The sequence below is a fragment of the Vulpes lagopus genome, chromosome 5 (genome assembly GCF_018345385.1).
Source record: "Vulpes lagopus strain Blue_001 chromosome 5, ASM1834538v1, whole genome shotgun sequence".
In the NCBI taxonomy this organism is placed as follows: Eukaryota; Metazoa; Chordata; class Mammalia; order Carnivora; family Canidae; genus Vulpes; species Vulpes lagopus.
In genome coordinates, this window is record NC_054828.1 from 10,143,726 (window position 1) to 10,166,355 (window position 22,630).

Below are 22,630 nucleotides of genomic sequence, written 5' to 3' on the forward strand. Positions count from 1 at the left end.
GTGTGAACTTTTTATTGCTTGAAAATTAATCTGACTATAGTCCAGTGGTAGTTTTCTTAACAGTTTTTATTTACTTCAAGTTTGGGGATGTCAGATTGAGTAATCCCCTTAGCACCTAAAAATGTGAAAGGGAGGTGGGACTGATTGATTTTAATGGAAGAATTTGAGTCACAAAGCCAGGCTGGGCACCTAGCTGGGCACCTAGTAGGTAAAGGCTTGGGCATTTGTTTCCTTATTGGTAAATGGTGGTCATGGTAGTGGTACCCACCTAGGTGGGATTAAAGTACTTTGTGGAGCTGCTGTGAGCTATAGCAAGACTCAAGTCCATTGTAAAAGTGAGGGAGGAAACTACTTAGGTCTAACCAAAGCTAATAAATTTGGCTTTCACTTATGGCCTGAAGGCAGGTTGAAAGTGAAGTGACATTTCACACCCATTAAGACTAGATCACCTCTGTATCACTCCCTAAACCCTAAACTTAGTCTTCTATCTGGAAAGTGAAAATCACAACATGCTTCTAATACTTGAAGTCTGATCTTTGGGGACATTTGCCTTACACACAGACTTCTTTCCGGATGGGATTGACTGTTAGTGTGAGGGTCATGCTAAGACCTTAGGGAGCAATGGTTTATTTGACCCATCCATGGATTAAGCACCTAATATTTCTTTATACACAGTTGATGTGAGGCACCATGCTTGTGTATTTGGCCTAAACTTTTTATTGGTGCTATAATTTAAGGGACAGGGGAGAACATCTTCTAGATAGATCAGTGCTTTGCTGAAATCCACACTAAGCATTTTTCTCATTTTAACACTTGGCCCAAGTCATCCAGGAGAACATTTCAAATAGCTTGCTCTGTGTCCTTGTTAAGGTGTAGAATCATCTCAGGCCCTCAAATGGGCATTGGAAGACTTAACTTCTTTCCTTTAAGGACTAGAAAAAAATGGAATGAAATTAGAATTTATCACACTGCAGACTCCCTTGTAACTGCAGCGTCTCTAATCTCTGGTTCATAATAGGTGTTTGGCTGTTGAAGCCAAGGGGGAAGCTTCATCCCAGGTTAAACTACAGGCTTAGTGACACGCCCGCTCCAAGCCATCTTGGTTACTGATCCCCCTTTCCCTTAGGCCATAAACAGTTGGCCTCCATTTCTAATTCACTTGAGATCTGCCCACAAACTGGTGACCAATTGAACAACCGCAACTGCCCCATCCCTAGTCTCCCTACGCCTTTTATTCTACGCAGCAGCCTCTGGGCTGGTTCTTCAGCCCCTCTGGTGGCTGCACTTGGCCATCTGTGCAATGCAAACCTGTAACCTGCCCATTCCCACCTCCAGCTTTGCTTGATCTCTGAGCTCTTCAGCTTTATAGATCTGACCATACTAGCCTCTTTGTCCTTTGTCACACCAACCTGGTTCCAATCTCAGGGCTCCTTCATAAGCTATTCTGTGGAATGTCTCCTTATGTTTTCCTAACAAAATATGTCAAATGTCCTCATAGTTAACCTCCTTTATACACATTGCACAGTACATATATCTTAACTGCATTGTATTTTTCCATGGTGCTTGTTTCCTGAAAATACTTGTTCATCTTCCCTCATTAAAAGCACCATGAGGGGCATAATCCATTCACTTCCAGATCCCCTCATATATTGAGTAGGTAACTCCTTGTGCCAGTGCCAGCAACCCTGCTCCGTTCTACCACCTACCTTTGGTCACATACAAGTAGAAGAAATCGCAGTAGAAGATGGTTTGTACTACTCCAGACACGACTGCAATTTGGTCATAGAAGTTTTCAGTCTGGTACCGCCTGATCCAGTTAGCCAAGTAGAGTGCCCGGTACAGCCCAAGAAAGAACAAGTAGTGAGTAGTAATGGTTTCAGCCTCTCCAGTTTTACTGATCATGAAGAGCTGGGGCAGGATGGCCACTGATTCCAGGTAGATAGAGAAAGTCCAGAGGATCTGAACCAAAGAGATAAAGTGGGCAGAGGAGAGTGATCAAGACCATGAAGGGGCCCATCTTTTTATAAAAATGTAATTAGTGGGACGCTTGGGTGGCTTGGCGGTTTAGCGCCTGCCTTTGGCCCAGGGTGTGATCCTGGGGTTCCAGGATCGAGTCCCACATTGGGCTCCCTGTCTTTAAAAATAATAAAAATAAAAATGTAATTACTAAAATAGTATGTCTACTGGAATAATATAGTGAGGGGAAAAAAGTTCCTGAAATAATCAGTATATCATTTCACCTCTGTCTCTCTGAATAAAAGTATTTTTAGAATATTAAAGCAAACTTTTTTACAACATCACATGAACATAACTGTTGCAAAACCTTATTGTCTAACTTCGCCATAACTGAAGCCATAGTTTCTCAAAATGCAGTCCATAAACACTTGCATCAAAACTTCCAGATGTTTGCTACCTCAGATTCTTGGGTCACAGCCCAGACCTACTGATTTGAAATCTCAAACTGGACTGTGCCCTAGTATCCACCTGTGGGACACAAGGTCCCAGTAGCTGTAAGTGGTGCTATAATGCCTGCTTTGTTTACTAACAGGACTATTTGGATGTGCCCATTTTCTAATGGAGCAGTGTGAATTAGCTTATTACCAATTTTTAATCTTACAATGACAATATATATGAATAATAGTCCCAGCTGTACCAGAACACAATCCCAGATACTACAAAGGATCCAGAAGGAAGGATGTTAGGGAACATGTTTACCTTTAAGAATTCACACTCCAGGTCCCTTCCCTTACCTCCAGGGGAGTGAAACTGTAGTTCTCAAGGAAGGAGAGGCCAATGACAGGGACCAGAAGAAACTCCAGGCGGAACGTATCGTTCTCGCTGTCAAAGGTTTTCCGAAACTTCCCATAGATCATGTATACTGTGACATAGGCACAGAGGAGAAAAACCACCTGACAAGGGAAAGAGACACACAGGGATCAATGAAGTCATCTAGCCTATTTGCTGAGCTTCCAAGCCACCCCGAGTTGGGACCTGGCTAGTGCCCTGCCCCAAGGGGGACAAAGTGAAACGTGTTTGCAATTTCTTTTGAGTCCTTGGCCTAGATTCTGAAGCTAATGACCCTTTTGTTAAGTAACTCCATGCTTCCGATGAGGACCAACGGCACTAACCATGAAGACTTAAAAGTGCCCAGGCCTCTCCTTACTGCACAGCATCTGGTAGAAGACCACACCTGACTTCTGTCCAGGGTTTTAGCAGTGGCCAGCCTTCCAGAGCTCTTAAAAACTCAAATTTCCAGATCTGCCTCAGTGACTTGTAAGCATTCTTGCACCAGGACTGACAACCTTTGAATGAGCTGATCCTTACTCCTTCAGGAAAGCTCTCTTTTTTTAGTCTTGGTAGCTGCCCTCCAGCATGAGGTGGTTTTATGGTTTGGCCTCTGACCTTCTAGGCCAGAGGTTCTCAAATTTGTATGCGCATCAGAATCACATAAATGGCCACCTTTTCTCCTCCTGCCCCTAGAGTGGCTGATTTAGTAGGTCCAAGTAGGCCTAAAGATTTGCATTTCTAGCAAGTTCCTATGTGATGCTGTTGCCGCTGGTCTGGGAACTCACTGGCCTAGAGAACTCCTATTTGTACTTCAAAACTCAGATTAGTTTCTTACCAGAATGAGGCAAATCTACTTTGGGTCACCATAGCCCCATGGGAACACATTTACTGCCACCCGTGACCGCCAGGTTCTGCAAATGTCTGTGTACCAGTCTCTTTTCCCTATGGAACGGGATTTCAAGGATGACTTCATGTCCACCTCCGAATCCCCAACCCCTAAAACTCAGGGCCTGGCACAAAACATGCTGGAATGAATGAATGAATCAATGAAGTAGTGATCACTTCCTCACGTCACAAATGGGGAAACTGGCCTCCCTGAAGTTCCTACAACTCATTCAGCCATGCCAAGGGCTGGGTCTGCAATCCCTCCCAGGGCTGGCCAACTCACACCCGGGGGCAGAGGGATGAACTAGGTAGGTGGTGCTTTGCTATTTCTGGGTTGACTTTAAGACCGCGACTTCAGGACCTCAGACTGAAGTTCACACAGTTCAACACCCCACAGAGAGAACATCCTCCATTCCAACAAGACGCCTAGAGTCCCAAAGGCATGTCTGATAGGGAGAGGAAAGAGAATTTGCCTTGGAGGATATATCTACGCCTTTACATACATTCTCTCATAGAGTCCTCACAATAGCCCTGCAACATAGGTAGAATCCTCCTATGGATTCCTCCTTAAAAGTGGAACTATTAGGGCAGCACTGGTAGCTCAGTGGTTTGGCGCCGCCTTCAGCCTAGGGCATGATCCTGGAGACAGGGGATCGAGTCCCACGTTGGGCTCCCTACATGGAGCCTGCTTCTCTCTCTCTCTCTCTCCCTCTCTCTCTCTCTCTCTCTCTCTCTCTCAGTGTGTGTGTGTGTGTGTGTGTGTGTGTGTGTGTATCTCATGAATAAATAAATAAAATCTTAAAAAAAAAGTGGAACTATTAGATGACGTGCTCAACTAAAAACTACATCCCCCAGCCTCCTCTGCAGATAAGGATGGTCAGTAAGGTGCAGGGGAAAGTCACTGCACACAGTTTGGAGAAAGCTCTTGACAAAAGGCTAACCCCAGTTGGCAGACACCCTACTACTTTCTCCCCTTCTTCCTCCTTCCTGCCCAGAATGTGATGTGATGCTTAAGGAGTCCTAGCAACCATTTTGTGACCCTGAGGCAACCTTGAGGGTAGATGTCACATTTGGACTCCGTATAATTTGCAGGCCCTCCTAAAGAACTGAATTTCAAGATGGCAACAGCAAAGTCTTAAGCCAAGTGTGGGGCTCTTTGAGCAACTGCATGAGTCACACATCCTGGAGTCCTGGTCACACTAAAGATGATGGAGCAGAAAGTTAAAAGGAGCTGCAATCCCAGACCTGGACTGCCCACCCCCAGATTCCATGTTATGAGTAAAGTAAAAATAAACCTTTATATTATTAGAATAACTTCCTTTGAAAAAAAAAAAGAAAAGATCTATTTATTTTAGAGAAATAGCACAAGCGGCTGGGATACCTGGGTGGCTTAGTGGTTGAGCATCCGCCTTTGACTCAGGGTGTGATCCTGCTCCCAGGATCGAGTCCCGCATGGGGCTTCCTGCGAGGAGCCTGTTTCTCCCTCTGTCTCTATCTCTGTCTCTCTGTCTCTCGTGAATAAATAAATAAAATCTTAAAAAAAAAAAAAAAAAGGCAGTCCATGTTGCCTAACCTTTTTTTGCCTAAACCTCAGCGGTTTAGCGCTGCCTTCCCCAGGGTGTAATCCTGGAGACCTGGGATGGAGTCCCATGTCTGGCTCCCTGCATGGAGCCTGCTTCTCCCTCTGCCTGTGTCTCTGCCTCTCTCTTTCTCTCTATGTGTCTCTCATGAATGAATAAAATCTTTTAAAAATAAATAAATAAAAATTAAAAACAAAACAAAACAAAAAACAGAGCACGAGTGGGAGAAACAGGAGAGAATTTCAAGCAAACTCCACCTGAGCCTGGAGACTGATGCAGGGTTCAACCTCACACCCCTGAGATCATGACCTGAGCGGAAGCCAAGAGTCATGATGCTTAGGCACCTGTAAAATAACTTTTTTTAAAAAGATTTTATTTATTTATTCATGAGAGACACAGAGAGAGAGAGAGAGAGAGGCAGAGACACAGGCAGAGGGAGAAGCAGGCTCCGTGCAGGGAACCAGATGTGGGACTCGATCCCAGGTCTCTAGGATTACGCCCTGGGCCAAAAGAAGGCGCCAAACTACTGAGCCACCCAGGAATTCCCCGTAAAATAACTTTTTTATTTTTCCTGTAAAATAACTTTTATTTTAAGTCTCTGTTACCGACATCCAAGCAGTAACATTCCACTTCACTGACTGAAACCTGTGCTCCTTTCACTAGCCAATGTGGCCTTAAAGATTTACAATGGCTGAGGGGATCCTGGGGGGCTCAGTGGATGGAGCATGTGACTCTTGATCTTGGGGTCATGAGTTTAAGCCCCACAGTGTCTTAGAGCTTCAAAAAAAAAAAAGGCTAGAAGGGCTGATTAAAAGCTCAGAAAATGCCTCATCCCAGCATAACCTCTAATGGCTGTGGCCCAGATCCTGAGACATCAGAGTGGAACGAAGAGATACTCAGTTTATCCTATAAAACAGGGCCATGCTTCAAAGCAACAGCTTCCCATCACAAAATTTAAGTCCAAACTGTTAACCTGCGCCACCTGCCCTCCCCCAGCCCTCTGATGGCAGACCTCTTGCCTGCTGGGCTCCCCGGCTTGTTCCTTAAATTCACCAAGCTTGTTCCCATCTTGGGGGGTATTTGCACAGGCTATTCCTTCTTGTTGGAATGCTCTTCCTCTGATCATCCCATGGCTGGTTCCGTCTGTCACAGAGACCTTGACATATATGTCACCTCTTCAGACAGGCCCTTCCTGGTCGCTCCCTAAACGGCTTCCTATCCGTTCTCTATCATATCACCCGGCTTTTAAACCCATTTCTTAATGGGGTGTCTGCCTGGGTGGCTTAGTTGGTTTAGCATCTGACTCTTGATTTTAGTTCAGGTCTTGAGCTCAGGGTCAGGAGTTCAAATGCCAGGCTCCATGCTCAGTATGGAGCCTACTTAAAATAAATAAAACTTTTTTTTTAATAATTAAAGGAAATGTCACCCTATTTTAGTTATTTGCATAGGCTCATCCCAAACCAAAGATTTTCTTGCTTGTTATAATATTTGTCACCCCACTTAAAATACTTACAATATAGGTTCCATGAGAATAGGAGCCTCCAATGTCTTCAAGTACCTGGCTCGTAGTTAGGTGCTCAATAAATACTTGTTAAATGGATATTGGATGAATAATCTCTCTGAAAGCTCAGGGTTCGTGTTTGACTTTTTGCTTATTTTTTAACGATTATACTAGCTAACCTTTACTGACTGTTTAGTATATGATGGCTATTGGGACACCTGGGTAGCTCAGTCAATTAAGTATCTGATTCTTAGTTTTGGCTCAGTCATGATCTCAGGGTCATGAGATCAAGCCCAAGCCCTGTACAGGGCTCTGCGCTCAGCGAGGAGTCTGCCTTCTGCTTGAGATTCTCTCCCTCTACCCCTTCTTAACCTCCCTCGCCCCAGCCATATTCTGTCTCAAAATAAATAAATCCTTAAAAAATATATATGTGATGGCTATTGTATATTTGCATTTATTACCTCATTTAATTTTCACCACAAACCCTCTGAGGAAAGTACTAGTATTAAAAACAAAAAACAAAAAACAAAGTACTAGTATTATCTTCATTTTGTGGAGGAGGGGAAGGAGATCCACAGAGGCCAGAGGGCTTGCCTGAGCCCAGGTCCCACAGTAGCTCACAACACAGTCAGGATTCACCTCTGGGTCTGCCTGCCTCCACAGCCTGAGTTCCCAAGGGCACTGTCTCGGCTGGTTGGGCTCGGCAGGCCCCGCCACCATGGCCACCACCGCCTCACCTTCATGACTGTGTTGTAGATGGAGATGAAGTTGGTGAACAGGTCCAGGTACCTGGTGGTGAAGACGAGAGCAAAAAGGATCTGGCTCTTCCCAGAGATCCCTGTGACCAAAGGAGGATGGAAGACAGTGAGAACACAGACACCTAGGCCCACCGACCCTCAAGAAGCCCAGAGCCTGAGCTGAAAAGGTCTAATAGGGTGTCCAGCTCCACTTACTGACAGCCCCCTGTCCCTGCACCATCCCTCTCTGAGGGTCAGGAAATACCCCTGCCCACTAGATCGCTTGAGTCCCTCTCAGTAGCACAAACACTGAGTTCCCAGTACCCCTGCACATGCCTGGCCAGGTTCCGGGCTCTACAGAGGCTGTGGGGTGGTGGGGAGGCTTCTCTTCAATTCACAGACTTTATAAGGTGTCTATTCATCAGGGAGACTAGAGGGGGTGGAGGAAAGAGCAGGGCCAGAGGAGCATTCTGTTTTATTTTCCAAATTTTAAAAATTAAAAATGCTTTTTTTTAGTTATAAAAGTTATAACTTTTTTTGCCCTTTGTAAACAAACAAAAAAAATCATACATAGATATAAATTAAAAAGCCGCAGTCACCTGAATCCCAAAGACTCACTGTGTGTCCTCCCAGATCTTTATTGGCACACACGTACACATACATGGCACACACGTACACACACGTGACACACATGGCCCCATCAGGTTGATAGCACTGGGGCCATCCTTTCCATGCTATCTCCTCACCTGCTTTGGTCTCTTTCTTTTTTAACTTTTTGTTTTGAATTAATCTTAGATTGGCAGAATTGTAGAGCTAGCACAGAGAGTTCCCATATACCCTTAACCCAGCTTCCCCTAAGGTTGACATCTTGCTGAATCACAGAACATTTACCAAAACCAAGACATTCGCATTGACATAGCATTGCTGACCCAAACTCCGGGCTTTATCCAGATTTCTCCCACTTCCCCAAGGACACCCACAGGCCAATCCAGGAAGCAGTGCTGCAACACTCCTGGATCTCCCTTTGGCCACTCTTGCTACGTCACGGTGGGTCCAAGGCCAGGCGAGCCCTGCCCTACCTCCCTTTCCCCTCGCTTGACTGGCAAGCCCACACCAGCCTGGACACCTCACCAAGCCACTCCCATCAATGATGCCTGCATTTCCCATCCAAAGGTCAACTCTGTCCTCACTTGCCCAACCTCCTCAGAGCCCATGGAGGGCGGTGTCTATTCAGAACCACCTCCTTCCCCTGGCTTCTGCGACTGACCTCCACACTGCCAGGCACACCTCTGGCCACACCACTTGATCGTTGCAGGGCTACCCTGGCTTCGCCCTGTCCCCATGCCCTCTCGTCCCATACGCCAGGGATGCCCCAGCTCTGGACTCTCCTCTAAGTTCTGACCTACAGATTCCTACCTCACCAAACTCATCATCTCCCCCCAAAACCCTCCTCTTGTCTCCCCTCCTTGAAAAATGCCACTAGGGTCCCCTCAAGGTCTCCTCCATGCTCGAGCCAGGAAACCAGGGGCCATCCTTGAGTCTCTTCCCTGTGTTCCTCCTTCTCCGTATTCCCAGCACTACTACCCCCCACTTCCCTGCCCCTCGTCCCCCCAGCACCCTACCCCAGGGATCCCACTGGTCTCCCCAAGTCCTTCCTGCTGCCAACCCCCCGCCCTGCATTCTACTCACCAACCAACAGGCTATTTTCAAAATAAAATTCCACTGCAAGCCCTTAACTGGCTCCCAAATGCCCTTAAAATAAAGACTCAGGTGGCTCACTGCTGCTTTTGGCCAAGGGCCTGATCCTGGAGTCCGGGGATCCAGTCTCACATCAGGCTCCCTGCATGGAGCCTGCTTCTCCCTCTGCCTGTGTCTCTGTCTCTGTCTCTCTGTGTCTCTCATGAAGAAATAAATAAAATCTTTAAAAAATAAAAAAATAAAGACTCGAATCCTTATCATGGTTCACGAGGTCCTGCACAGGCCCCACCGCTCATCACTGTCCCCCTGCCCCTCTCCCTCCCTCCAGTCCCAGTGATCCGTCTGAATTTTACTCTCAATGTCATGGACCAACTGGGGACTTTGGCACCAGGAGGTGACACAACCTGATTAAGGGTCTGGTTCCTTTATTTGTCTGAACTGTGCCTTATGTATTCCTCTGGTGCTGGACCTTGGGGAGGTGGGGGACCACTTTAAAGACTGAGGATGAAGCCCGCTGAAGCCTCCAGCATTCTAGAGGGTGCTGGGTCCCATGCCGGCCTTCGGCCTTCCCACCAGCAGGGCAGGTCTGAGCCTCCCACTCCTCGCTGTGAACCGAGCAGCCTCACACAGGTGGACAGGGTGGACATGAGTGCCTCCTTGGGGGTCTGGGACTTGGACTTGCAGCAGCAAGGCCAGCTGTGGGTGAAGGAGCCCGCCCCCGGGATGGGGCCTGGAGTCTAGGAGGCCAGCACTGGGCTATGCCTGCTGCGACCCCCGCCTCACAGAGGCCTCACAGAGACGTCCTCAGCACCACTTAGGAGGGTCCAGGAGGTGACTCTGGTAGGGGATATTTGGCTACTCCCCGCCCCCCACGGCCTTCCCCCACCCCTCCTCTCTCTGCATCCTCAGCCTGCCAGGTTCCTGGGCTTCACTCACATTTTCCTTAGTGCTCAGGAGCCCTGGAAATCTTGACCAAAGGTTTTCATACTCTTTTGAAAGCAGTGAAAAATTTCCACCCAAAGCAAGCTATGCTCAGAGATCCGGGACACAGAAGAGAACATGAGCCAGTACCTGGCCACAGCCCCTTAAGAGGTCCACAGAGCACACAGGGGACCCACTGCAGCCCTCCCTCCATGGCACAGACTGGGAAACTGAGGTCTGAGGTCACACGGTGAGTCAGTGGCTGAGGGAAAACTAAGCCCCAGTCTCCAACCTCTGTGAGGGGGTAGGGGGTAGTCAGAGAGGGTCACTCCAGGCTCTGCATCTCGGGGCGGACAGGACTGGCATCCAGGCTCTTCACCTCCTCAGATCCCAACCAGGCCTGTACCAGCCCCGCTACACACACACACACACACACACACACACACACACAGGCTCCCCCCCCACAGCTGCCCTTCCCCGTAGCACTCAGCGCCTCTAACAAACCGTATCATTTACTTGGTTGCTCTGACTGCTGCTTGGTGGCAGTGTCCCACCTCTAGGAAGTCCGCTGCTCCCCCAGGCCTGGGGCTCTGTGGTTCCGGTTCTGTCAGGGGGTCCTAGGGCACTGCTGGGGGAGTGGGCTGGGGAAACAGCGCCCCCTCCTGGCCATGGTTGCCCATCCCGCTCAGGGCCCTCCCTGGAAGGGCAGGGACAGACCCAAGCTAGATTCCTCCCCTCCCGGGGCTCCTGCCTCACTTCCCGGAGCGGGGTCTGCGGGGCCTGAGGGGCCGTGTGTGCCTCTCTCTCCAGGGATGGGGAAAACCAGAATGGGCTGCAGGTCCAGAACCACTCTCTGGCCAGCACCCACCCCTGACCCCCTGCAAGCCTCCCAGGCTGGCGGCCTCCCCCACTGCTCTCTGCCTCCTCTCTTGGTGGGTCTACCCAGCTTTCAGGGCCACCGCTTCAGCTCCCTCCGGGCCCCCTCTCCTGCTCTCCAAACTTCCATCACTCCCCAGACCTGACTCCCTAGCCTGACAGACAAGGCCTTTCACCTTAGACCACTTGGCCTCCTGCCACTCATCTCCCTTCCAGACCACCCCCAAATCGGGCTGCCCTCTCTCCCTGGGACATGCCCTGTCTTCTGCAACCTGTGGGCCACAGCACACCCTTCTGGGGGACACCTTGCCCAGGCTCCAGGATCAGCACAGAGCCGCTCCCTCCACGAAGCCTTGGGGGGGGGCGTCTGCTTTCTGCCTCCTGCCCCCCCCCCAGCCTGCTCTCGGCTCTGTCTCCCCTCACCCCAGGGCCCAGCAGAGGGTGGGCGCCTCCAGAACACCAGCGGACAAAGATGGCTGCAAGAGGCCTAACGCACAGTCCCGCCCCAAACTTCTCCAGACCCCCAGCAGGGCATCCAGACTGCTGAGCCAAAGGGGGACTTTCCTACCATCCCTGGGCCTCCGCTCAGGGGCAGCTTGGTGCTCTGGTGCTCTTCAGGGCGGGCCTGGTGTCCCTCCTGCCACATCACAGCGGCCCCTACCACCCGCAGGCAGGGGAGGGAGGGGGGCCCAGCCTGAGGGGCTGTCTGGAAGGGGCAGGGGAGGCTGCTGGGGGAGGGAAAGAGAAGACCCTGAGACCTGGAGGCCGCTTCCTGTGTGCATACTTCTTCCCCCAGTCTCCAAATTCCACCCGGGGCCTGAGGGAGGCTACAGACAACAGCAGGCCTCCAGCTCCCGCGGAGCCGAGCAAGTGGGTGGCAGGAGCAAGAGGGTGTCCCCTCCTCCTCATCTCCCTCCTCTTCCCGCTGACAGTGGCAATGCCAAGGCAGGGAGGGCCGGGGTGACTGGAGGCACAAGCCCACGCCTGTGCATAACCTCCACGGTTCCTCCTTCTTTGATTCGGTACAACTTTAAATTTTCTTTGGAAGGTGAGCTGTGCAAAAAGAGCTTCAAGCACCCCCAAGCCAAGTCCCCACCCTAAACGGAAATTCGGGTGCCCCCCACCCCAGCCTTGCAGGCAGGGGGCAGGGGCTGGCCAGGGGCCCCAGGCGCACCCCCCAGCCCCCCAGCCCCGCCGCCTGGGGCGACCCTCACCCGAGCAGCACTTGGACCTCCAGATCTTCCCCAGGAGCAAGATCATGGCCAGGAGGTGGCTCAGGTCGCCGAGGATCCGGAACACGTTCATGGTGCCGCCGCCGCGGCCCCGCACCGCGCGCGGCCAACTCCCGGCAAACTTCCCGGCGGCCGAGGCGCTGCCACGTCCCCGCCTGCCCGTGCGTCCCGCGCCCCGCGCTCCGCCGCTCGGCCAGCGCTGTCCCGCCGGGCGGTGACGTGGCCGGGCGGCCGCCGAGCCCCGGGAGCCAGGAAGCGCCGCCGCCCCAGAGCCCGCCTCCCGCCCGTCCCAGCGCCTGGGCCCGGGGCGGGGCGGCCGGGGAGGGGGGCGACCGGGGCGGCGGCGGCGGCCGCCCCTCCGCAGTCCCTGGGGGGCCTCCCGCACGCCCCTCAGGCCCCCCTTCCGTACCCCGGGTTAGTACTGCAGGGGCCAGCGCTGGGCAGAAGCCTGGGGGGGCGGGGGGCTGGAAACAGCCCATCAAAGTGACCCACTGCCCCTGTCATCACCCCCCTGGGGACCAACACCCGCCCTCTCACCTGTTCACTGCGACAGCCGACAGCCGCCTTGTCCTGCCCCCACCAGTTGGAGTGAACGTGGTAAGCTGGGCCTTCAAGTTTGGAGTCAGGCCCACCTGGTGTCCAGCCTCCTCCGGCGGGGCATCTTCCCCTCTCGGCCTCAGTTGATTCATCTGTAAAATGAGGTTAGTGTATGAAAGACCTCTCTCAGGGAGATCCAGGGCTAAGTGCTTCCCTCTTCTTGGTAGGACAAGATGTTCAAAGAGAACACAGGCCAGGAGACTCCAGAGAGCCGCAGACTGTTGGCCACCAAGGTGGGAGGCAGGAAGGGTGAAGGGCGGAGAACCACCGGTGGGAGTGCTGTGTGGCCTGAGCAGGGCAGCTCTCTGGGCCTTGGTCTCTGCATCTGTAAGAGTGGACCGCATGAGCTAAGGGCCCTTATGACCACCCTCCTTTGACCCCGGTGAGCCCTTGGCCCAACCAGGACCTCCATCTCTCCCTAAACACTCGCCTCCTCCCACCCCCATCTCCACCACAGCCGGAGAGGCTCTACTATGATGGATCCTGTCCCTCCCTTACTCATCACCCTTCCATGGCTCTGTCACCATGACTCCCAGGGCAAGGCAGTCCTTTGAGACTCAGAATGTGGTCCAAGGGCCAGCAGCATCTGTATCGCCTGCTGGAAGTGCAGTATCTCAAGCCCCACCTCAGATCCATTGAATCTGAATCTGTGGTTAAACAAGATCCCCGGCTGACTCGTGTGCACATGGAAGTTTGAGAGACACTGATCCAAACAACATTATGAGGGAAGTACTGCTATTATTCCTATCTTACACTGGGGAAACTGAGGCACAGAGAGGTTAAGTCATTTCCTTAAAGTCAGGCAGACACTTAGTGTCTAGATTCCAACACACAGTCTGACTCTGGGGTTTATGCAATAAGTGTGTGTGTGTGTGTGTTTTTAAAGATTTTGTTTTTAAGTAATCTTTAATTGGGTATAGACCCAATATGGGACTCAAACTCACGACCCCAAGATCAAGAGTTGCATGCTCCTCCAACTGAGCCAGCCAGGCACCCCCAGGGTTTATGCAAATAAATTTTTTTTTAAGATTTTATTTATTCATTCATGGGAGACACACACCGAGAGAGGCAAAGACATAGGCAGAGGGAGGAGATGCAGGCTCCATGCAAGGAGCCTGATGCTGGACTCAATCCTGGGACTCCAGGATTACACCCTGAGCTGAAGGCAGACGCTCAACCACTGAACCATCCAGGCGTCCCTTGCAAATAAATTAATACATCACACTGTGGGTCATCTCGGAGGGGGGGGCGTTGATGATACCCTTTGTCACCAGAGGTGGGAGAGCAGGGAATAGGTGCCCATTTGCCAAAGATGCTGCAGCAGGGACTCCTGCCCTGGCAGGGAGGTTGGGATGACAACAGCCATCAAGCATTGAGCACTGACTGGGTGCCAAGCATGGGTCAGGCACTTCGTTAGTTCTCTCCATTCAGCCTCGACAGGCACCCTCCAAAATCAGCTTTAAGTCCTCACTTTTCAGGTGACAGCTCTGAGGTCCAGGGAGGTGAGATGCATGGGCCAAGTCTTTCTGGGAGGAGGAGCCAGGCACTCATCTCAGGGCTGTGACAGGTTCTGAATGGGCTGCTCTGTTCCCGCTCCAGTCCTGCCCAGATGCCTCTCTTCCAGCATCTCCTAGAGAAGGCGGTGGCTATTTAAACCCCTCAGGTGTGGCTACGGTTCTGGGCCCTACCAGCTGGCATCTTCTTCTCAGCGCCCACCTTCTCCCCAAGCCAGGGAAAAGCACGTGCATTTGCCATTTGGTGAAACATCTGTCCTCCTGAGAAGCAGCCCCAACTGCCAGCGGGGGCTGGAACAAGGCTAGAATTCTCTTCCCTCTCTTTCTCCAGCCATTCCCCCACCCCACCTCAACCAGGGGAACTGAACACGGCCAGGGAAGGTCTGAGAACCACGGAGGTGGAAGGGAGAGAACCCAGGTTGGATGGCCTTAGGGCTGAGATGTTGTCCTGGGCCTGCCACAGTGCCCTTGAACCTGCCATGTCCTCTCCTTTGGCCTCACCTTTCCCATCTGTTAATGGGGATAATGTAGGGAAAAGCATTGTGACTGGTGATTTGGTTCTCTTCACATCTAGTCTTTCCAGTCTCCCCAGGGAACTGATACTCCCTATGTCCCAAGACAGGGAGCTCATCACCCCCATTTTAAAAAAATTTAATTATTTATTTTAAAGAGAGAGAGAGCACACAAGCAGGGGGAGGGGCAGAGAGAGACGGAGAGAGACTCTCAGGTAGGCTCCACGCTGACCGCAAAGCCAGCACTTTGGCCACCTGCACCATCAGACACTATGATGCGTGGTTCTGGGCACATCCCACAGTCTTGTAAGCCTCACATTCCTGACACCCAAAATGTGTCTGCTGTAGGCTTGCAGCTGGGGGGAAGCCAAGGGCAAGGGTTCTTTTTCCCTCACTCACAAAGCAAATTGTATATTCAAAGTCAAAGGAGGGAGAATGGGGGAGTAACTCGATGATAGAAAAAAATGTGTATAATAATCTCTTTTCCTTCCTGGTCCTAGCTCTTTATTACACTTCACCACCCTATTGAAGATCCTGCCAATTGCCTCAAATGCTGTGTGGAAGGAATGTGTGGATGTAAAGTGAAAAACCACTATCCTGAAGATACTCCACCACTGAATTGGCTGCCTTTCACTGGGCAGGGCCCTGGAAAGAATGGGGAGCTATGGGCCCCAGCTCCTGGGACTCCCCACAGGTCACTAGGGGCTGCTATGACATCCTTTGGCATTCTGGCCTGTGGAAGGAAAGAACTCTTCCCTGGGCACCCTGAGGCTCCACTCTGAAGGCAAGGTCAAATCCATTCCCTAACCTAGGCTGAGGGCAGGCTTTCTCTTCCTGTGGTTCTGTCTCAGGTGTTCCAGAAGCATCACCCTCCCCAATATCTTTTGTGACACGCAGCATAGCAAGTGCAGTCCAATTTTTGCACAGCAGAACACCAACATTCCAAAACCACTCCTCCACTTTCGGTTCCAAGCCCATTTGCTGAAGACCAGCTGTGTGCTGGTGCCTTACAGGTTGAACATAGAGGCAGCCTCACTGAGCCCTTGGGGCACTGTGGGGGGCATGTCTGTACATGGGTTAAATATGGCACAGATGGAGAGTAATTACCCTGGGTTGGCGGGGAGTTAAGAGGAGGATTCCTGTTAAGAAGGCTTCAAGTGATGCCCCAGTGGGTTTTGCAGGATGAGTAGGAGCTTGCCTGAAAGACAAAATCTGGGAGAAGAGGCTAGGAGTCCCAAGTAGAAGCAACTACATGTGTCAAGGCACAGAAATATGATATGACCCACTCTCCCAGCACATTTTATTTGTGCAGCTCTTTAAAAAGAGACCAATAGGGTGCCTGGGTGGCTCAGTCAGTTAAGTGTCTGAACCTTTGGCTCAGGTCATGGTCCCAGGGTCCTGGGCTCCCTGCTCAGTGGGGAGCCTGCTTCTCCCTCTCCTTCTGCCTACTGCTCCCCCTGCTGTGCTCTTTCATTGTCTCTATCAAATAAATAAAATCATTAAAAAATAAAAAATAAATAAGAGGCCAATAAGCAGGAAAAGGGGAGGAAGAATGAACGCCAAGGCTAGACAAATTATTGTCCAAGTCTCAAGTGTCACCACTTACTGATGGGCTGTCGGAATTTGGGCAAACTCTTTCATCTTTTCCAGTCACACCGTTTTCATGGGTAACCTGGGTATAAACCAAATACTGACTTGATAGGTTAGTTACCAGAGTCAAAGTTAGCTAGGTACCTAAAGCGCTTTGCAAGGAGTAAACCACTCAACAAATGCCAGTCCCCTGCTCCCCTTTATGGGACACCCAGGCCCAAAGAGGATCCGCAAAGCAGAGCCAGGAGAAAACACATTCTGTGTTCTCAGAAGCCGATCACTCCCTCGCCAGTTTATTCCAGAAGTGCAAAAAAGACAATTAAAAATAGGGATCCCTGGGTGGCGCAGCGGTTTGGCGCCTGCCTTTGGCCCAGGGCGCGATCCTGGAGACCCGGGATCGAATCCCACGTCGGGCTCCCGGTGCATGGAGCCCGCTTCTCCCTCTGCCTGTGTCTCTGCCTCTCTCTCTCTCTCTCTGTGACTATCATAAATAAATAAAAAATTAAAAAAAAAAAATAACCTCGGGGCCCGACGAAGCCTTCTGGGGCGTTAGAAGTGTTCTGTATCTTGATCCGAGTGGTGATTACACGGGTTTTTTGCATATGTAAAAATCCATCGAGCTGTGCTCTTAAGATGTATTACAGTTTGTAAGTCACACCTCAATTAAAAGAAAAAGAAAAGCATAACAAACCTTGCGACGCCGCCTCCCTTCGCCGCTGGCGACAGGTGTCTTTCTGAGACACCAAAGACCCCTCGGCGCTCGCGGGGCAGGCCCGGCCCCCGGGCTCCGAGTCGTGCGGCGCGCCGGGGCAGCCGCGGGGTTCCCACGGCAACCGCAAGCCGCTCTCCGCGTCTCCCGAGTGACGAGGCGTCAGCGAAGACGCGGAGCCCGGATCGCCGAACCGGAGCCACGGAGCCAACGGTGCGCGGGAGGTGGGGGTGGGGGGCGGTTGGGGAGAGGTGGCTGGAGAGAGACGGTGGCTGGCCGAGTGCAGAGGGGAGCGACGGGTGCCCTTCGTCCTTGCGCTGGCATTCTCGGGGGGGGGGGGGCATCTGGCACCAACCCCCTAGCCCCGTGCCCGCCAACTGCAGGATGAATACACCCCTGGGGTTCACTCTCGGCTTTCCAGGTGGGGAGGTGGACCGCTTGGCTGCTCCCCAATATCACAGAGCGAGCGAATCAGGGGCAAAGGCAAGCCCTGCACCCTGGTGGCCTGTTTTCTAGCTTGTGCAGTCCAGCCGAGTGAAGGGTGCATAGAGCTGGGTGCTGGCACCTCCTTGGGCTCTGGTACCAGCTCTGCCAGTAACCCGCTGTGCGGTCTTCAAGTCCCCTCTCCTGCCTTTGCCGCAGAGATGGGACAGCACCACCAATATCTCAGGGCAGCTGTTACCAAGTGTGTGAAATAACCGGTGTAAAAGTGGCTTATAAACTGTAAAGTGTTGTGCACCTGTTAAGGACCATCACTGCTGCCACTCTATTGTCTTCTTGTCCTCATCATCACTCTGGCCTCAGCTGCAGGCTTGGTGACAACCAGATGCCCAGTGAACATGGGGCTCCCAACTCCCCCCATGCCCATGGGTTTGCAGTCTCCAGGGTGAGATTTCCTTCCCGCAACATCCCCTTTCCCAAGCAATGGACCCAGCGTAGCTCTCCCAGGCACCAGGGATCCTTTGGTCCCCAGACCACCTACCGGAGGGATTCACAGAGACGGCAGCCTCCACCACCCTCCTGGACACCGCCTCCTAGTCTGCTACCCTGTAGCTGGATCGCAGAAGTGCCCTACTAAGTGAGGATGTCTGGAGAGCCCAGGACGTGGCTCCTGCACAGAACCCGATGGTAACACCACTTAATGCTCTTTGAATGCCACATGCTGGGCATGTGTTGTTACAGTTGTGTGTTCGTGTGCTGTGAGACCGTATTTACATTGCGGTGCGTGTGTGGGGGTACATGTGCCAGGCGTGCATGCATACATTGGTGTTTGTGTGTCTTGCGATTCATATTTGAGTATGTGTGTGTAAATGTGTGTATTTATGGCTGCGTGGTATGTGCTTGCAGGTGTGTGTTGTGTATTTGAGGCATATGTATTTACCCGTGCATCTATTTGTGTCTGTGGTGGTGAATATGCATATCAAGGAGGGCATTTGTGGGTTTGTACTTGTGGTGTGCACAAGTGGATGTGTAAAACTGTGAGGTCTGTAATCGTGCATGTGTAGGAGTGTGCTGAGGGTTTCAGGTGTGGGGGGGGCTCTCTTCCCCCCCATCTCCCCTCATCTGGGTGACCTTCCTCCAGCTGAGGACTGTGCCCAGGCTAGCTCTTGCCCCCTCTGCAGACCTGTGGCTGCTCTGGTCATTGGCTTGCCCCATCTTGGGGCGTGTGGGCAGCAGGAGCCAGGGCGGATAGGTGAACCTGGGTCCAGGGCTCGCATGCCACCCCCTCCCCTTCTGGCCTCCTCCCCTCCCCACAGCAGGAGCAGCAGCGGGAAAGGTTGGCGGAGGGGGGCTATTTTGGGAGCGTCTCCTTAGCAACAGCTGCCACGGCCGTCTGTGGCGGTTTTTCTATAGGTGCTAAAATATTCCACCCTGGTGACTACTGAGTGCTGGGGGGTGGGCGAGGGTGGGAGTGGAGGGCGGGAGAGACCCCTGCAATCCTCCATTCCCAGGGCATAGCCTGCTGGGATGGGTCTTGGCCCTCTGGGCTCCCCTTATCCCTTTCCCCACCATCCATCCTCACCCCTCAGGGCTGCTGGGACTTCAGAGTTCCGAGGCTGGCCAGCTGTGTCCTGGTCTGATTCCTAATCTAAGCAGCTGGGCTGCCTCTGTTTGCCCCATCTGTAGAATGGGCTGGCCAGACTTTCAGGAACTCTCTAAGTCCCAAACCCCTGGACTCTGTGACTCTGGCATCTGGAAGTGGCCCCTGGTGGCCCACCTCCCCCACTCCTCTCCCAGCTTGGCCCAGGCCCTCCCACCTGCAGTCCTCCGGGCCTTCTGTGCCTGCTCTCAAGGCCTCTATGGGACCAGGGAGGCCTGACTGGTCTCCTCGAGTGAGCCAGTTCACGAGTGCTCTGCTGGCCTCAAACGACCTCTCCCCAGAAACTAGGAATGGATTCCAAATGTGGCTGAGACATTTGCTTACTCCCTGAGTGACCATGGGCAAGGCACTTCCTCTCTCTGTGTCTCAGGTCGGTTTCCTCACCTGTGAATGAGGGATAGTCCTAGAGGCTCCCTCATGAAGACACTGGGAGGATCAGCTCTGAGAATGGAAAATGGGCCAAGAAGCTTTGGCAAAATGTTCAGTTGGATGAACGTTTTACCATCACTACCCATCAAACTTCAGAGCAAGTCTTGCCCTTCCACAGAGTTGTCCCTGGCCATGTACCAACATGGCCCATGCCTCAGTTTCCCCATGGGTAACAAGCGCCTGCATCATAGAGTTCTGCTAAGGTTAAATGAGACAATGCCTGTGCAAGCCTAGAATAGTGCTGGGCTAATGGTATCACCCCCAGGGGTGCCTGCTCCCTTCACTCTTTCCAGGGGGCGCTTTGGTGTTGGATGACCACAAAGCCTACTTGCCTTTTGGGGACCCAGTCCAGACTGTCCCGTTACAGATGAGGCTCCTGAGGTCCAGAGAGGATAAGCAACTTGCCCAGGGTCGCCCAGGTTCTGACAGCCAAACCTCTACCCGCTGCCCCTGTGAGCCCTTGCACACCTGTCTCACATCCCTCCTTGCCTCCACCTCCCCACCCCTGCCCTTCTCAAATATGGGCTGGACAATAGGGAATTCCGCCCCTAAGCTCCCATCATCTCAACCATGGGGCTATTATCCTATGACACAATAGGCTGTCATACAGATGAGGACACTGAGGCACGGAGACAAGTGAGAAGTGAGCTGTCCAGAGTCACATCAGGCTTGGGGCAGAGCGGGGGGGGGGGGGCAGGTGAAGGGACTCTTTCCTGGGGTTCCTGAACCTCTCTCTGGCCAGAGCTGCCCTTTCTGCCTCTTCCCACCACCTCCCAGTCACTCCCAGCCTCCACCAGACCCTCCTTGCAGGAGGGTCCCAGGCTACAGCCCCAGGATGAGGGGAACATTACCAAATGTTTCCTCTCAGGCCTATGATGTCACAGCCACCAGGCTTCCCCCTTCCATCTTCCAGAAGTCCCTGTCCCTGAGCTCCTACCTTTCCCTTGAACTTGTGCCCAGTGACCCAGCATGAGGACTGACCCCACAGGAGCAGAGGCTCTAGGTCTACAGACCCCTCAGTCTCCATTCCCCGCCCCCTTTGCCCCTCCTTCCTTGCCCTGCACCCCACATTTCCAGGGCAGCCAGCAGGCAGACCACGGGTCATTTGCTTCTCCTGCACCCTCCCAATTTCCACGGAAAGTTGTGACAGTGACCAGGCACTTACCTGCCACAGACGAGGATTCAGATTGCCTAAGTTCATGCGCATCAAAGATTCATGTGAAGGAACACAGTCCTGGCTGCCTGCCTGTGAGGACACCGCAGAGTTAATGCGGGAGACTGGCATGGAATGGGTCATCTGCTATGGGGCTCCCCGCGCGTGATTGAAGGGAGAACTGAGAAAGGATGGTCAGGTTATTGACTGCCTACTGTGGGCTGTGCATTTCTTGTGCATCTATCTCTCCTAATCTGTCCCTGTGATGGGGAGGGACTGTTAGGGACCCCATTTTGCAAACAGGTTGGATAAGAACTTGGAGTATGAGGGCCAGATGAATGAATGAGTGGGTAATGAATGACTTCTGCTGGGGGCATCAGGAGGCCGCCCCAGGGGCTGGGAGAGCACTAGGAATTCTCTGGGCAGAGGAGGAGGAAGGGCACTTCAGGCAGGAAGAACAGCACCGGCAAAGGCAGAGAGGTGTGGAAGCATCTGGTATGTTCTGGAATCTGTGGGAATCAGGGTGTATGTGTGGGTATATAGGGTGCTGGATGAGGTGGGGCCTGACTGTACATCATGCTGAGGAGTTGGGACTGGATCCCAACTGGAGGTGGGGAGGATCCACGGGGAAGGGAGACAGTCATGGTGGTTAATGCACTGGACACATGCTCGGGGACCCGCTGGGAGAAAAAGCTGGAGGTTTCATCTTCAAAAAATTCTCAATCCGGCTTTGGGGTGCCTTAGTCTCTCCTGAGACTAGCCACAGATGGGCAGGATACCAGGGAAGTTCTTCTGGCTGTCTAGCTATAGGTGTTTTCTCATCCTCCATCCTAGTGAAGGAGCACTTTCCCTCCTCAGAGAGTCGGGGTGAGGTGGCAGGGTGGCCAGGGAGGCGGCTCGCTGTCCTTGGGGGGGCTCTGAGGTGGTGAAGTCAGCTCCCCACAGCCCAGAGCGCGCAGCCCAGACCTGGAGCTCACTCAGACCGGGATCCTCCCCTGTAAAGACAGTCTAGAGTAATGCGGCTGCAGAGAGTAAGAGTCTGGGGTTTGGTCCAGCTCCGCCACCTCCGGGTGACCTTGGACAAGCTCACGACCCTCTCTGGCACTCAGTCTCTCAGTCTGTAAAATGAGGCGGTGCTGTCTAGGTGACTGTGAGGGTGCCCTGCAGCCATGCACGCCAGCCCCCGGCTCCCGGAGCACAGTACGTGGGGTCATTAAGTGCCGGTACTTCAGGAGGGGAAGGGGACCGCGGAGCAAAGTGGCCCGGAGCCTCGGAACCCAGGACAGACCCTCTCCCACGCACCCCCTTCCCGGCCGGGAGGAACCCTACCGACCTGCCCCCGGGGGTTGCAAAACCCGGGAGCGGATCCTCGGAATGGGTTCTGGGAGGAGCGCTCCCGGAGGGAGGAGGAAAACCCGGGCAGGATCCGGGGCAGGAGCGGGGCCCCACGGCCCCTCGGCCCCCAGCCCTGCCCCGCGCGGCCGGCGGGCCCCGGGGGTTTGAAGCCCCGCTGCGCCGCGGGGAAGGAGCCGGGCCGGGCCCCGCGGGCCGCCCGGGGCCCGGGGCTCGGGGGCCGGGGGGGGGCGCGCGGCCTCCGCACTGGGGCGCGGGTCACGTGTGAGGAGGGGCGAAAGTCTCGCAAAGCGGGGCGGCGTGCCGCGAGTTGGGAGTTCTCGGCGCGCCGCGGGCGGCGGGAGCTCGGGCTCCCGGGCGAGCCGGGGACGCGGCGGAGGCGCGGGCCTGGGTCCGAGACAGCGGGGGCCGCACCGAGAGTGGGAGGGAGGGAGAGACACGGAGAAGGACAGACG

General features: G+C 53.1%; 1 protein-coding gene across 1 annotated transcript; it reads right to left on the reverse strand.

Annotated features, from left to right (window-relative positions):
- Positions 1 to 48: 48 nt before the first annotated feature.
- Positions 49 to 12,472, reverse strand: KDELR3 (KDEL endoplasmic reticulum protein retention receptor 3). Its single transcript, XM_041754411.1, has 5 exons — positions 12,200 to 12,472; positions 7,491 to 7,591; positions 2,751 to 2,909; positions 1,707 to 1,959; positions 49 to 932 (listed from the first exon to the last, which is right to left on the reverse strand). Exons 1-5 carry the CDS (start codon positions 12,288 to 12,290, stop codon positions 892 to 894), a joined length of 645 nt encoding a protein of 214 aa, XP_041610345.1. The 5' UTR covers positions 12,291 to 12,472; the 3' UTR covers positions 49 to 891.
- Positions 12,473 to 22,630: the final 10,158 nt, after the last annotated feature.